Here is a 14,068-nt window from a genome sequence, read left to right as displayed (position 1 = left end):
ACTTCCTTGCTCGAGGAATGCTGGATTGAGACTTCATGGGGGTTAACCACCCATGAGAGAGGGGTGTTCATGCCAGCTACTCAGGGTGGCCTCTTCCTGGAGAAAATCTCCCACCAGCCTCCTAGGAGCTCAGAGCAGCCACTGGAATGGCCCTTAAATGTGTATGGTTCCTTCTTTTTCCTTTTGAAAGTGCATTCAGGGCTTCTCCACTGTGTGGTATTTCTAACCACGCTACAAGACAGGTTCCTACTGAATGGATGCCATCATTAGACAGCCTTAGAACACTGTGGTGTTCTGTCTCAGACCGGAGCTTTGACACGGCATTTCTCTAGCAGTCTGACCTCAGAGAGAAACATAGCAATAGCCATGAGCTTGCCTACCACATTGGCGCTCATGCTGCCTGAAACTTTGAGCACCTCATCGAGGAGCTGGTGTGGCTTCTCTGTGGACACCTGGTCTCATGCCCCACCTCCTTGGGGCGAACTGAACAGCTAGAGTACATCTTCTTTGTCTTTTAGGAGCTTCAAAGTAATTTGGCCTCCTTGATTTATTTTAATATTATAGACAAAACATCAGGTTTTTGAAAAGAATGATATTTGTTAAGCACACAAAAACCATTTCCTTGTTACCATTTACCATATGGAGAAAGAGTCAAGTGTGAGGGTCACCATCTTGGTGGTCTCAACCCCCTTGGTACCAGGAAAGTCACCTGAACCCTGAGAAGTCCCCTTCCTCACCATCTCCTCCATCTTCCTCAACCAGGAACCAGCCCCATGAGCCTTGGAGGCAGGGGCATGCCTGCTTGCTGGCATCTCTGGACATTGTGCACAGGGAGAATGGATTTTCAGGGGCAGCCAGGACTTCACTTCCTACTCCACACTTCCCAGGCTGCCCATCACAGGGTTGTGATTCCAGGGAGGACACTGATCTTCCCGAACCCAGGCTTCCTCTTGTGGATGACGGGGATGATCACACAAGGCTTTCTGAGCATTGTAAACTCTATGGCAAATACATGGGGCCCAGTTCCCTGGGTCTCGAGGACCAGTTCCCTTTATTCCCACGGGAACTCCTTTATTCTCCTTCTGTCTCTGCCGGTTCCTCAAGACATCTTCTCACAGGGTTGCCTCTGGGAATGACAGGGGTTCTAGCAGAGTGAGGAGGGGAGGCACGTGTTGCCAAAGCCTGCTTGCTGGGTCTATGCTACCCAGGGCCAGTGTCCTAGGCTACTGGTTCCCCAGATAACAGAGGGCCGGCCATCCAGGTGAAGGAGGGCGGGAGGATTGGGGGGATGCCCACCCCGTGTCCACAGGCTGAACAGACCTGGGGTCTCCAGGCCTCCCAGAGTCGGTGGAAAAGCCCGCTGTGGCTCATCTCAGGACTCAGCCTGACCCTACTGTGCTTTCCCTCCAGGACAAAGAAGTGAATTTGGAGCAGGTTCACCGGCGCATGAACAGCCTCATGGATGAAGACATTGCCCACAAGCAGATTTCCCCAGCGTCCATTGAGCTTTCCGCCCTGGAGATGGGGGGCCTGGCTCCAAGCCAGGCCTTGGAGCCCACGCGAGAGTACCAGAACACGCAGCTTTCTGTCAGCACTTTTTTACCCGAGCAAAGCAGCCACGGCACCAGCCGGACACTGTCGTCAGGGCCGGGCAGCAGCCTGCCGCTGGCCCTGAGCAGCTCCGCCACCATGCCGTCCATGCAGTGCAAACACAGGTCGCCCAATGGGGGGCTGTTCCGCCAGAGCCCAGTCAAGACCCCCATCCCCATGTCCTTCCAGCCTGTGCCGGGAGGCGTCCTTCCAGAGGCCTTGGACACCTCCCACGGCACCTCCATCTGACCGCGCCGCCCGCCCCGCCGACCGTCCATCCACCCACCCGACCAGCAGAGCTTTTTAATACAGGAAAACCACAACACAAACCACACACACACACGCACACACACATACACACACACACACACACACAGAGACTCTTTCATTTTTCTTGTACATACGTGTAAATAATGACAGAATGGAGTGGGGTAAAAGTGTATTTTGAATATTCCCAATTTTCGAAGTCAGTAAAAAAAAAAAAAACCACAAAAACTGTATGAATGACTTTGTAAATTTTGTTCTATATGAATAAAAAGGCAAATTACTTGTGATCATTCTGAAGTGCCAAAGAAGCCCCCTATTCCTGGGCCTTTCTGAAGGCAGGAGGGGGTGATCAGATAAGGAGCCCCTTCCTGCTGGGGGAGAGGGGAAGATGAGCAGCTATTCCCTTTAGAGGAGCCCCAAATGCTGCTTGTTCCCATGTCCCATGGTTTCCTGCCACGTTCCTCTGCTCCTGGCCCTTTGTTCCTCTTTAATCCTCTTGGGTAGACCAACAGTGAGCCAGCATTGGCATGACCCCAGGCCACTGAGCTGTAGGGTGATCAGCTGTTCCTGTCAGCCTGGAACTTAGAAGGCTCCTGGGACAGGGGGCAGTCCTCTGGGTCACCTACCACATGACACCATGTGCTGTGGCCCAAGAGAAGCACCCCCCAGTGAGGTGACCATCTCTGAGAGCTTTGCTGCTGACATACAGAGGGGTCATACTATTGGCCTTGTTTTTTACTTTCTTTCCTCAATTAGAAGAATCAACAAGTGATAGAATATGGAAAAAGGCAGATAGGCCCCATCATTGGCTCTGGAGGCTTGGCAGAGGTGGGCTTGTCCTCGTCCGTGGGTGTAGAGAAAGGCTAGGTATGGTGTGAGGGCCAGGTGAGGTGGTGAGAGGGAGGATATCCCCTTGGGTTTGCGACCTTTAGTTTCAGGTCCAAGGACTCTGTTGGAGAAGTGGAGGGAGGCACCTGGTGAGCAGACCAGTGCTCTAGGTGATGGTGAGTGCTGGGCAAAGATCAAAGGGACCATATTTGTTCAGATAGGAAGGAGCCTTGGCTCCTAGAGAAGGAGCAGCATAACTTGGTGTGATGTGAAGACAAGTAACTCATCCCCCAGGGAAGCAGCCCCAAAAGTGAGAGGGTGTCTTCAGGTCTAAAACCCTGCCAGCAGTCTGCCAAATGGCCGGAACCCAGTCCTCCCCACCTGCCTTGCCCCCTTCTCCAGACCAGAAGCCCTCAAGCAGTGAGCCAGCCCATAGCAGGGGTCCCTCTGGCTGGGAGCATCACATGGTCTCTGAGATTCCCAGAACTATCCTTGAATTGGCCAACCTGCTGGGAAGCTCCGTTCCTTGAGGCCAGAACAGCCAGAGAACCACGCTCCCCCCATCTTTCCTGGGGTGATTACACTATAGAACCAGACAGAGAACTATTAGGAGCAGAGCAGTTCCTGGTAATCCAGTAATCAGATCTGTGTCACTTCAGCTCTTCTGAAGACAAAGGTGATTCTGCTCTGCTAACCTGCCAGGATGGTGAACACAGCCCATATCCGGGCCCCAGAGGACTGGGCTCCCTGCCCCTCACCCCTCTCTCTGGGCTAGACGGTAATCAGGGAGCTGAGAGCCCATCTGTGGTCATGGACAAATACAAAGACTATTGACTGCATCTCTTTTAGCCTTGTAGAGTTAGTCCAGAGTTGTGTTTAGGAGGGTGATAACTAGCCCCGGATTGATTTCTCTCCTGAAGTCCTGACTGACATGATTGAGCAGAAAGGAACGGCTGCATCACATAGTCAGCTAAAAGCACCCCGGAGAGAAGAGTGTTTATAATTATGTTATTTATCTCTGGATACTGAGAATGGCCTGGTATTAGCGCTACCAAGGCGATCCATTGACATTTCTCCAATGAGAGTGTGGAGAGCCAGGAGCCGGGCGCATGCGCATAGCGAAGCCTGGGTGGGCGGCGGTTTCCCCGAGGGAGGGCAGGCTTCGTTTTCTTTCCATCAGCACTTTGGGGGCCTTGCCCTGGATGGTCAGTTTTTCATATATATCTATTTTTTTAATCAAATTCTGGTCTCACTGCCTTATCTCACTCCCAAGTCTGTTTTGTGCTGAGAATGATCTGTCTTCTGGGGTACACCATGGATGTCTTCTTGGACAGCTTTGCTTAGAATGGGTGTGAGGGACAGTAGAGTGAGGGCAGGTGTGTGTGTGTGCGTGTGTGTCTGTGTGTGTGTGTGTGCGCGTGTGCGTGTGTGCACCTGTGAGAAAGAGAGCACACACATCTTTGAGGAAAAGGTATTCTGCTTATATTAAAAAAAAAAAAAAAACCCTTAACATCTTATGGTGTTATTCTTCACCATGTTTATGTTATTTTTAAAATTTCCTACCCTTGGCATGAGGGGAAATGATTGATATTCAAGTAAGTTCTCCAGAAAAAAAAATTCCCAACTCGGATTTCTGTGTCAGCTCAGAATGTATCTTTTTTTCATGCTTTGCTCTTTGGATTTATAACTCTGTTTAGACTATTCCATACATTTTAGGTATATTTTGTGCCTTCAGACACTGCAAATAATAATCAGCATTTGGATTAAAGTTGTTTAATAATAAAACTTGACTTTGCTCCCTATCCTCTTCTTCTCTGGGATAAGGAAATGCTATCTGCTTGTTCCCGGGCATGCTGTGGTCATGAGCTGAGTTCTGTCCCATTGGCATGGGCGGTCGTGAGGGAAATTTCTCTGACCAAGTGGATGTCAGACAGGCCTGGGGTGTGGAGGCATACCCTCCTTATCTGGTCTATGTCCACAGTCCCCCATATCAACCAGGGGGCAATGCGAGGGACAGACTGAGAAGCAACTCTAATTTTCAGTTATCTAACAACTTCCTGTATAACATGAGTTACTAGAAATCGGATAGGAGAGAATTTGGCCATACGGCATGGAGACGTGTTCCCCTGGCCTCGTGGAGTGAACAACCTCTTAAGCGTCAGTTGGCTTTGTTTCCTCTCATCCCTACACTCTGACCACAGATAAGTTGTTTCTCTGTAGCCTCAGGGCTAAGGGGCTGTCATTCTTTGGGGAGCCACAGCTTGGCTTTTCATTACCAGACCCTCAGAGGCTCTGTGGGTATCATTCTCTGATGAATATCCATCTGCCTGGAATCACCAGCCTGGGCCCTGGACCCCCCAGATTCATATGTTCCCTAGGACACCTTGTGCATCACAAGGTTCTCTGACTTCTAGGCCTTCCAGGGAGAAATGACTTTACTGTGAGCCTTGGGACAAAGAGGAGTTTGGTTTTCATTATCAAGATCTCAACTTCCAAGAACTGAGAGGAGAACGTCTGGCCCTGGTTCTTGTGGCCCCACACCAACAAGAGGCATCTCCAGTGCTGAGTACAAACTCTAAAGGCTAGGAGGCCGGGAGGCAGAGAGCCAGCAGACGTTCCCACATTATCTGAATAGACAGACAGAGCTGGGTAGAATTCCCAAAGGCTACATTTGCTTAAGGAACTGCCCAGTTCCTAAATTGTAAATCCCCCCAAATCTTGCCAAGGCAGAACTAATTCCATACTTAATTTTGTCTTCTCAAGTACTAAAAGAAGAACAAAGACACAAAGGGAGACAAGATCACTGGGTCTGAAGGCCACGATGGCATGGAAGGGAGAGTTGGTACCTCTGGTTATGTCTTCTCCTTCAATAATCATAGAGATGAACAAAGTCTGGTAGATAATGTGGGGGCCCTGTGTGAACTATGCTTCTGAGACAAAGGGGTTATTTACTCATGGGCCTTTGTCTGTCCGCATTTTCAGTTCCCTTTCTTGAAGAACTCACCTTCCATTCCCGTAGGTACATGCTCATGAATTAGCACCTGTCTCAGCAAAAGCCTTGTTTTGTGCTCCTGGCTTCGGCAACACAAGATAGATAAAGGCTCCAAGAATTCTTCACTGACCTTTCCTTGCTAGAGACAAAATAAAAGAGAGAACATTTCTGTTCCTGCTGTAACATTCCTCATATCTAAAACATTATTTTATTTCACCCCATTAGTTGCTTTTAATAAATGAAATCAGTTTGATTCTTATTATGCTCACCCTTCATACCAGGAAACTTGAAATAGGTAACAATTTTCTATGTTAATAACTTTAATTATTGTCTTTTCCCCTGCTGCATGGTATGTAGCTAGAGAGGTTAGTTATAAGAAAAGTGCACAAATTGCAAATAAATCAGGTCATCTCCTACAAAAGAGGAAGAGAAAATTGTCAGTGATATCTGTCAGACCTTCCCTGCAGCTTTCATTCTTTCACCTCCGAACTTGACCTTGGGTGCTGAACTCCAGGGAGAGGAGAGGTTCTTTCCACAGCAAGAAAAACTCCTGCTATGGAAATTCACAATGACCAAAGGTTAGGATCTGGGAGAGGGGGCGCCAGGGTGAGTGAGCAAACATGTCTCAAGGAGGGTTCAGTTGCTGGCAAATTCAAGTATACAGTTGCCAGGGCAACCAGGTGTCCAAACTCAGAGGAAAACAAAATTTTCACCAACAATGAGACTTCTCAACCGACAAAGTAAGTATACCCAAGCACACGTACACCTGTACATTGTTCACAGGCGGACACTGGGGTCCCTCCTTGCACACTCATTAGTTCAATCATGGGCATATAATGTTCTGGAAAGCATGCAGCCACACACCTGGGCAATGCAAGCAGAGGAAGTCCCACTGGCCAGACGTGGAAAAAGAATCCAGGGGAAGAAAGAGGCTGTTTCAAAGCTGTCCTGCCCAGTGCGTAATCTCATAGCAACAACCAGGCAAGTGATGCGGTGCCATCGGCTGCTGTGGAAGGTCACGTGTCTCCCAAAAAGTGGCCTCTCTCTGGCCAGGTGTGTGCACCATGACCCATCCTCTGCCACCAAACACTTGCTCTGAAATCCTCCCGATTTTCCACCCAAAACTCCTAAATATGCCAAGAAGTCTCGAGTATTCCCCAAGGCATCATAATGGTTTCTAAATAAGAACACTCATTATCATATTCATATCAGCAGCTGTTTATTGATCAAGGATAATGGTGCAGGGATTGTGTCACACCCTTTACATCCCTCTCTCATCCTCAGACCAGCCCTGTGAGGAAGAAAGTACGATCCTAAACGTATAGGAAGGAAAAATGAGACTCACAAAGGCACGGTCCGTAAGCTGGTAAGTGACAGTGCTGGGATTCACACCTCCCCATCTGGCTGCCTCTGTAGCGTATGTTCTGTCAGAGCTGCTGGTTCTCCTGGGTCAGGAGCATGGCCGGCCCCAGCCACCCAGCATGTGCTGGTTTTCTCTGCCCCTCAGCGAAGGGCACCAGCACTGCCAACTGCCCTGGCCTCCACCTCTGCTACCTCCTCTCTGGTGGCTTTGGGGCATGCTGGTGAGTATCTGGTTTTGCACCCCTGCATTGGCTGTGGCTAGCCTGGGCTGGCAGGGTCATTCTTCACCATAGCACCCAGGCCAGGCACTTGCTCCCTGGTGACTGCTGTCAGCCAGACAGGGCATCCAGGTCTGTGAGGTTCACTCAAGACGGCAAGATGGGCTGCTTCTCCTGGGGTCTCTCTTCCCCTCGTCTCTCTTCAGAGCCTCTCCTTCTGCCAACAATAAACTGTGCATCAGGCCAGGGGAAATTCTGGGGCTGACGAGTACCCTAAAGGACTTCAGGATTCTCCCTCAGAGCAGGAGTGCCTGCCCTGAAGTCCTTGGGTAGATCTCAGAGGTGTTTGAGAACCTCCTAAGATTACTTGCCAAGGGGGGCCTGGGTTGGTTTAGTTGGTTAAGCGTCGGACTCTTGGTTTCTGCTAAGGTCATGATCTCAGGGTCATGAGATGAAGCCTATATAGGGCTCTGGGATCAGCGGAGAATCTGCTTGAGATTCCTTTCGCCTCTCTCTGCCCTCCCCCTGACCTGCTCGTGGGCACAGCCTTACTCTCTCTCTCTCAATAAATAAATAAAATATTTAAAACTGCTTGTCATATTGCTGAGTATATAGTCTGTATTTTTTCCAGAACAGGGAAATCTTCCGATATATTTCCATATAGGAATATATAGGAAGAAAATCCCATATTTTCCAATATATTCTTAAAACTCTCGAGGCACCAGGGTGGCTCAGTGGGATAAAGCCTTTGGCTCAGGTCATGATCTCAGGCTCCTGGGATGGAGCCCTGCGTCTGGCTCTCTGCTCAGTAGGAAGCCTACTTCCCTTCCTCTTTCTCTGAAAAAACAAAACAAAACAAAACAAAACAAAAAACCTCTCTTGTAAGCGCATAAGCCAGTGCCTTGAAGAGCTGGGAGTCAGGCCACTGTGTCTCATTCTCTCAATGCCATTGTTTAGGTGCACTCCTGTTTCAGTGCTTATCTGGGGGAGGCAGTAATTAAAGAACAGTAGCCAGAGGAGGGAGCATGGAAAATGCATTGCAAGTGAGCCCCCCCACCCCTGGGTTTAACCCAGAAGCAGGGAAATCCCACTGACAGGGCATTAGGGATGCTGCAAGGTGCAGGCGAAGTGGGCCAATGCTTATGTCTTAGTGTGCAGGAAGGCAGCCCTGACAAGGCAAGGGATACTGAAACTTGGCCAGGTCTGGGCTGGAGCCCTACTTCGGGCATGTTTTGGCCAGGGGACCGCGAGCACATTGTTTTTTTTTTTTTACTTTTTTGAATTTCACTGCTTCAATCAGAAATTGATGACAGTAAACTCTATCTCTGTCTTTTTTGAGAATCTCATAACTAATAATGTTAACAAAAGCCAGAAGGGATCGAGTGTTTACCACATGCCAGAGCTTTCACTGTAGCATGCATTTGTTCCTACTATTCCTGTCCACCGTAGCTGATGAGAAAGAGGAGACGCAGGGCAGTGTAATGACGTGCCTCCGTGGTGGAGAAGGGGTAGGATGTCGAGGAAGTCTACACAGAGCCCGTGCTTCTCCTCGTGACCTGGTATCAACACCTTACTCTGCAAGCATTAGTGCGGTTCCAATGTCCTCTGCACTGGCTTTGTTCTCTTGGGTCTGGCTCCTGGGGTGGCAGGCTCAGGAGGAAGGGATTGGTGTCTCCTAGACCCCAAGTTAGACAAACGCTGAGTATCAATAAAATAAGTAAAACTCAGTTTATATTTTGGTTCTGGATTTTCTAGCTGTGTGATCTCGGATTTGAAATGAGGAGCAGGTGCTATCTGTGATCCATAGAGTGAAGTTTGCCCAGTTTCTAAGCTCCTCTCTTCTTACATCTGAGCCTCTTGTGAAACCTACACAGATCCCAAAGGCCAGCACTGGCTCCTGACAAGCAAGGCCACGCTTACTTACCTTTGCTTCGTGGAGGTCAAATTACCTTCTTCTGCATTCAGGTAGAGTCATATGTATGGTCCTGTGCTCATACAATAGGTGCAAACTGGAGATGAGAAAGATCTTGCTTAAAATTTTTTTTTAAAGATTTTATTTTATTTATTAGGGAGAGAGAGAGAGAAAAAGCATGAGCAAGGGGGAGGCAGAGGGAGAAGCAGGTTTCCTGCTGAGCAGAAAGCCTGATACTGGGCTCGCTCCCAAGACCTGAGCCGAAGGCAGACGCATAACCAACTGAGCCAAACGGGCACCCCTAAAATCTGATTTTTGTCACTCACCAGACAGGTATGCACAGTCCCACCGTGATCCTTTCCAAACCTCCATTGTTTCCCCTCACCCACCATGAGTCTTGCCCCCTGAGCCGTGGTGCAGATCCATGCTGATGCATGTCAGGGGCCGGGGCAAATACCCTCTCGCCCACGGCAGCTCTGGGCACGATCAGCACACCGACAGCACCGCCTGTCTCGGCGGCAACCTCAAGGCTCTGTTAGCCTACCATGTCCTCCGAAGTGTTCACGTCTTTCCGGCTTGGGCAAGAGGTGGAATCGCCTGCCTGGGCAGAGAGAAACAGCGTTTGCACTTCCACCCTTAGCACGTGGATGTTGGCTGAGTGCCCCCACTCCTGCCCCCACTCCTGCCGCAGGTTGCTGACGGTGTCAGCAGTCCTCCCGTCTGTTCCTGAGACCCATTCAGGTAATAATTCTCTTGCTCCCAGAAAACAAATGGAAACCAGCCTGGCATTCTGGAGAGGCATGCCTTGGTTGTAAGCTCTTCAGTCCGTGCCCTCCCGGCACCTGACTTTCAGGTGTGCTCCTAATGAGATGCTGAGAAGTAGAAGCAGGCTCTGGGGCAGGAGAAGCTCCAAAGTTAGTAGGGCCCCTGATGAGGCAGGCATGGGAATACGTTCCATAAAGCCTCAGACCTTCAAGAGCCTCCTGGCATGACAGCCTTTTGCTTCTGAGGTAAGACCCAACTTCCTCACATTCTGTGCAAAAATTAAATGCATAAATTTAGTGCAGCCCAAAGTACACGTGCTGAGATGATTTTACATTTACTCTGTCTGTGCCTCATTTTTAGCTGCTGCCACTTTCTTCAGTCTGAAGCTCACAATAGCCATATTATTGTCCTCAGTCAGCAGCTTGTGGTCTGGACAAGCTACATTATCTCATGGAGAAGATGCTTCTCACATTTGGGAGGAAATGGCAGAGCAGGCAGCTGAATCAACATGGGTTCTGCCCGCCCAGTTAGAGAGGGCACACTGAAAAAGAAGGATCTGGGGAGAGGGACTCTTCAGAAAGATGTGCTCTTGCCACAGGTCATGGAAAGTTGCAGGATAATGGAAACACCTGGGAGCAGAAAAGCTGGGTCCCTTAAGTCCTCACAGCCAAAAAGGATGGTCGGAGGGGGCGTGTCTTCTCACTGCCAGAGAGGTGGTTGGGAAGGGCTGTCCGTCCCTTTCCTGAGAATGAGCCATCGACAGTGATCCAACAGGGAGTGAGCTGGGAGAGCCCATCCTCTGAAGCACCCTCTCCACCTCCAATCTCCTGCCAATCACAAGAGCAGAGAAAAGGGAGCCCATTGAGGCAGGTTGCCCTGACCAACCTGGGGCATGGAGCAGGGTGGAAACTGATGGAAAATTAGTATGGAGGTATGGCAAAGATGGAGAGATAAAAGATATTTAATACGGAGGGGGGTGTCCAGAGAGGAAAGCAAAAGGATTCACATAGATTATATGCCTATCATGTCCTAGGAGAATTAATTCATTTCTTACATTGGAAAATTATGAAATCTCTTTCTGACAAATGAAAATGAGACTCAGAATAACTAAGTGGTTTGCTCAAGGTGATCCAAATCATCCGTCAGTCTACATAAAACCTGTGCTCTTTCTATCCTGAATTGGCCTGTGTGTTCAGGAGGTAAAGGATGTGAGAAACCATCAGACAGAGGGTAGCTTCCCAAGATCTGGGGTTCAGCCATCCAGGGTTATAAGCCTGTGGGAAAAGGTAGGCAGAGTGGAGTAAAGAGCATGCGGAGAAAACACTCATCTACCTTTTCACAGCGAGGGCCGAGTGACTGTATCCTGCACAACTAACTTGGTTGTTGGCCAGTCTTCTGAACAGATCCCCCCAAAATATAAAGGCAGTATGTTGGAATCAGAAAAGTGTGCTTTTGAAGTCAGGTTCTTCTACTTTCCAGCTACATGACCAAGAGTAAGTCACTTAACCCCTCTGAACATCAGCTTCTGCATCTTTGAAATCTATACAATACGGGCAGCAGTCCCATCTCAAAGGATGAAATAAGAAAACTTGGAATAAAGCCCCTCGTGCCAGCATCAGTGGCTGGCTCAAAGCAAGTGTTCAATCAATGACGACCATGACTAGGGTAGGAAACAGGGTTGCAAAGGGCTTGATGATCACAATTTTCAAACATACTTTCTTTAAAAAAATCATAAAATACACGCAGAAAAATGCAGAAGTCATAGCTGTACGGCTCAGTTAATTTTAATAAGCTGAGTGCTCCTGCATAGCCATGAGCGAAAATAAGAATAGAAAATTATCACTTTCCTGATTGAACCCTCCAGAACCCCAGTGGTCGTCATGGCCATCAGTTCTATATCACTGACTAGTTTCCTATACATTTGAAATACATATACTTAGAATCAATTCTCTTTTTGTCTCTTTTTTTTCACTCGACATTGGCTTTAGAGACTTATCTACGTTTCTGCGTGAAGTTCATTTTCATTGCCGTTGAGGATTTCACTGTAAGGACATCACAATGTATATATTTTACTGGTGACAGACTTTGGGTCTGTTTTCATTTTGAATTAATTTAAGTCGTGTTCCTATGAAGGTTTTTTGTGAATGATTTTGGGTGAATTGATGTATGCTTTTCTGTTGGAGTGCCAGGCCATGGGTATGGGTCTGTGTGACCTTAGGTAGACACTGCTAAAAAGTTTTCAGAAATAGTGGTAATGATTTATGTACTTTATCTGTGATGTTTGAGAGTGCAATTGTTCCCATATCCTCACTGTTGTTAGTGCTGTCAAATATTTTAATTTCAGCTCTTCAAGCAGGAACGTAGCATACCTATTTGTGCCCTTAACGTGCATTTCCTTATGAGTAATGAGCGTGAACCCTTAGGTATGCTTCTGGAAAATGCGGCTCTTCCACACCACAGCTTGCCTCCTCACTCTCTTTCTGCAATCTTCTGATGAAGAGAAATTCTTCATTGTAATGTAGGTTCACATATCAACTTTTCCCTTATCCTCAATGCTTGACGTGTGCTGTTTTGAAAGTTTTGCTTAATGCAGGCTGGGGAGGTCTTCTCTCTGTGTTCTTTGTTTTTCTTGGTTGACTTTTGTTTTGCCTTTCACATTTACATCTATAACTCTCCTGGAGTTGATCTGTGAGTATGATGTGAAATAGAGGTTAAAAACATTCTTAGAATACAGATCTTTATTATTCCAGCACCATCCACAGGAGAGAAAAAAAAGTCCCTTTGCCATCAACATCGCAGGGTCACATTTATCTTAAATATCTTGTATGTGTTGGCCCCTTTTCATATTCTGTTCTGTTGGCCCGTACGTCCATTTGGCACTGATATGGGCCTGTCTTAGTTACCATGACTTTGAGGTCAGTCTTGATACTGACGTGTAAGCATGTCCTTTACACCAACACGTAAATTTTAGAATCAACATCTCATTTCCACAGAAATTATATTGATATTTTAGCTGAGACCGCTCTGAATCCAAAAATGAACTTGAAGATAATTGACACCTTTCCATTCCCTACTTTTCAACTTTTCTGTGTTCTTGTACTTAAGGTCTGGCATCTGCAAGCAGATGGAAGTGTGTTTATGCATGTTTAATTTATGATAGTTTCTTAAATCCTTAATGAAGTGATAGTCCATTCACATTCAATGTAATCGATGTATTTGGGTTAGATCTATAACCTTACTACTTTTTTCTATTTGTTCGTTTTGTTCTAGGCTAATTATATCCCTTTTTGCCTTCTTTATAGTTAAAATAAGCTTTGTTATTCAATATCCTATCTCTGTTAACCTGTGGGTTATGCATTCTTGTATTTTCCAATTTCTTAGAGGAAATATCCTAAAAACAGATATAGTATTTTTACTATGCCCAAGACAAGGCTGGGACCTTAAAAATACTTTAAATTCATTTATCACTCTATTTCCCACTCTATTTCTTTTATTATTTTATTTCTCCATTTATTTTTAACAAGGTGTGATGGAATCATTGCTATATACATTCAGGAATTATTTGAGTTTATCAATATATTAATCTTTGCTGTGCCTCTCCTTTCTGAATTTTTTTTCTGCCTCAAGAATTCCCTTAAGATTATCTTTAGCAGTTGGTCAGTTGATGACATTATCAACCCCCCTTTTTTGGGAGAAGGCTGGAAATTCATCTTTAATTTTTCCTTTTAGGGAATGTTTTCACTGGGTACAGAATTCTAGGTTTCTTATTTTCTTTTGACACCTTATGAATTTCATTCTTTTGTCCTCCTCTGGCTTCCAGAATTTCTGCTGAAGTCACTTCTTATTACCTGTAGTTTTTCTTTGAACATAATATGTCTTCTTTTCTGGCTGCTTTTAGGATTTCTATTTGTGTTTGGTTTTTAGCAATGTTACTATGATATTCTCAGGTGTGGTTTTTAATAAATTTCTTATGTTTGGTGTTTAGAATTTTTTGAATCTATGAGTTATTGTCATTCATCCATTTTAGTAAAATTTCAACCCCTCTTTTCTGTCTGTGGCTCTACCTGTATTTGAACTTGTATTTTTTAATTTTTATTTATTTTTAAAAATTTATTTATTTGACAGAGAGAGAGA

The 14,068-nt window shown here is 46.7% G+C and overlaps 1 protein-coding gene across 2 annotated transcripts in view; it reads left to right on the top strand.

Moving 5' to 3' along the window:
• The window catches only part of GRID1 (glutamate ionotropic receptor delta type subunit 1), a 682,834-nt gene extending 680,687 nt beyond the window's left edge, over positions 1-2,147 (top strand). Inside the window, exon 16 of one of the 2 annotated variants that reach the window (XM_032312358.1) lies at positions 1,411-2,147. In XM_032312358.1, the coding sequence (XP_032168249.1) occupies positions 1,411-1,839 (429 nt within the window). In that variant the 3' untranslated portion in view covers positions 1,840-2,147. The remainder of the gene's footprint in view (positions 1-1,410) is intronic. The other variant, XM_032312359.1, reaches the window with a different exon arrangement.
• Positions 2,148-14,068: the final 11,921 nt, after the last annotated feature.

This window comes from Mustela erminea, chromosome 14 (assembly GCF_009829155.1).
Source record: "Mustela erminea isolate mMusErm1 chromosome 14, mMusErm1.Pri, whole genome shotgun sequence".
NCBI lineage: Eukaryota > Metazoa > Chordata > Mammalia > Carnivora > Mustelidae > Mustela > Mustela erminea.
This window is presented reverse-complemented; position numbering and strand designations above follow the sequence as displayed.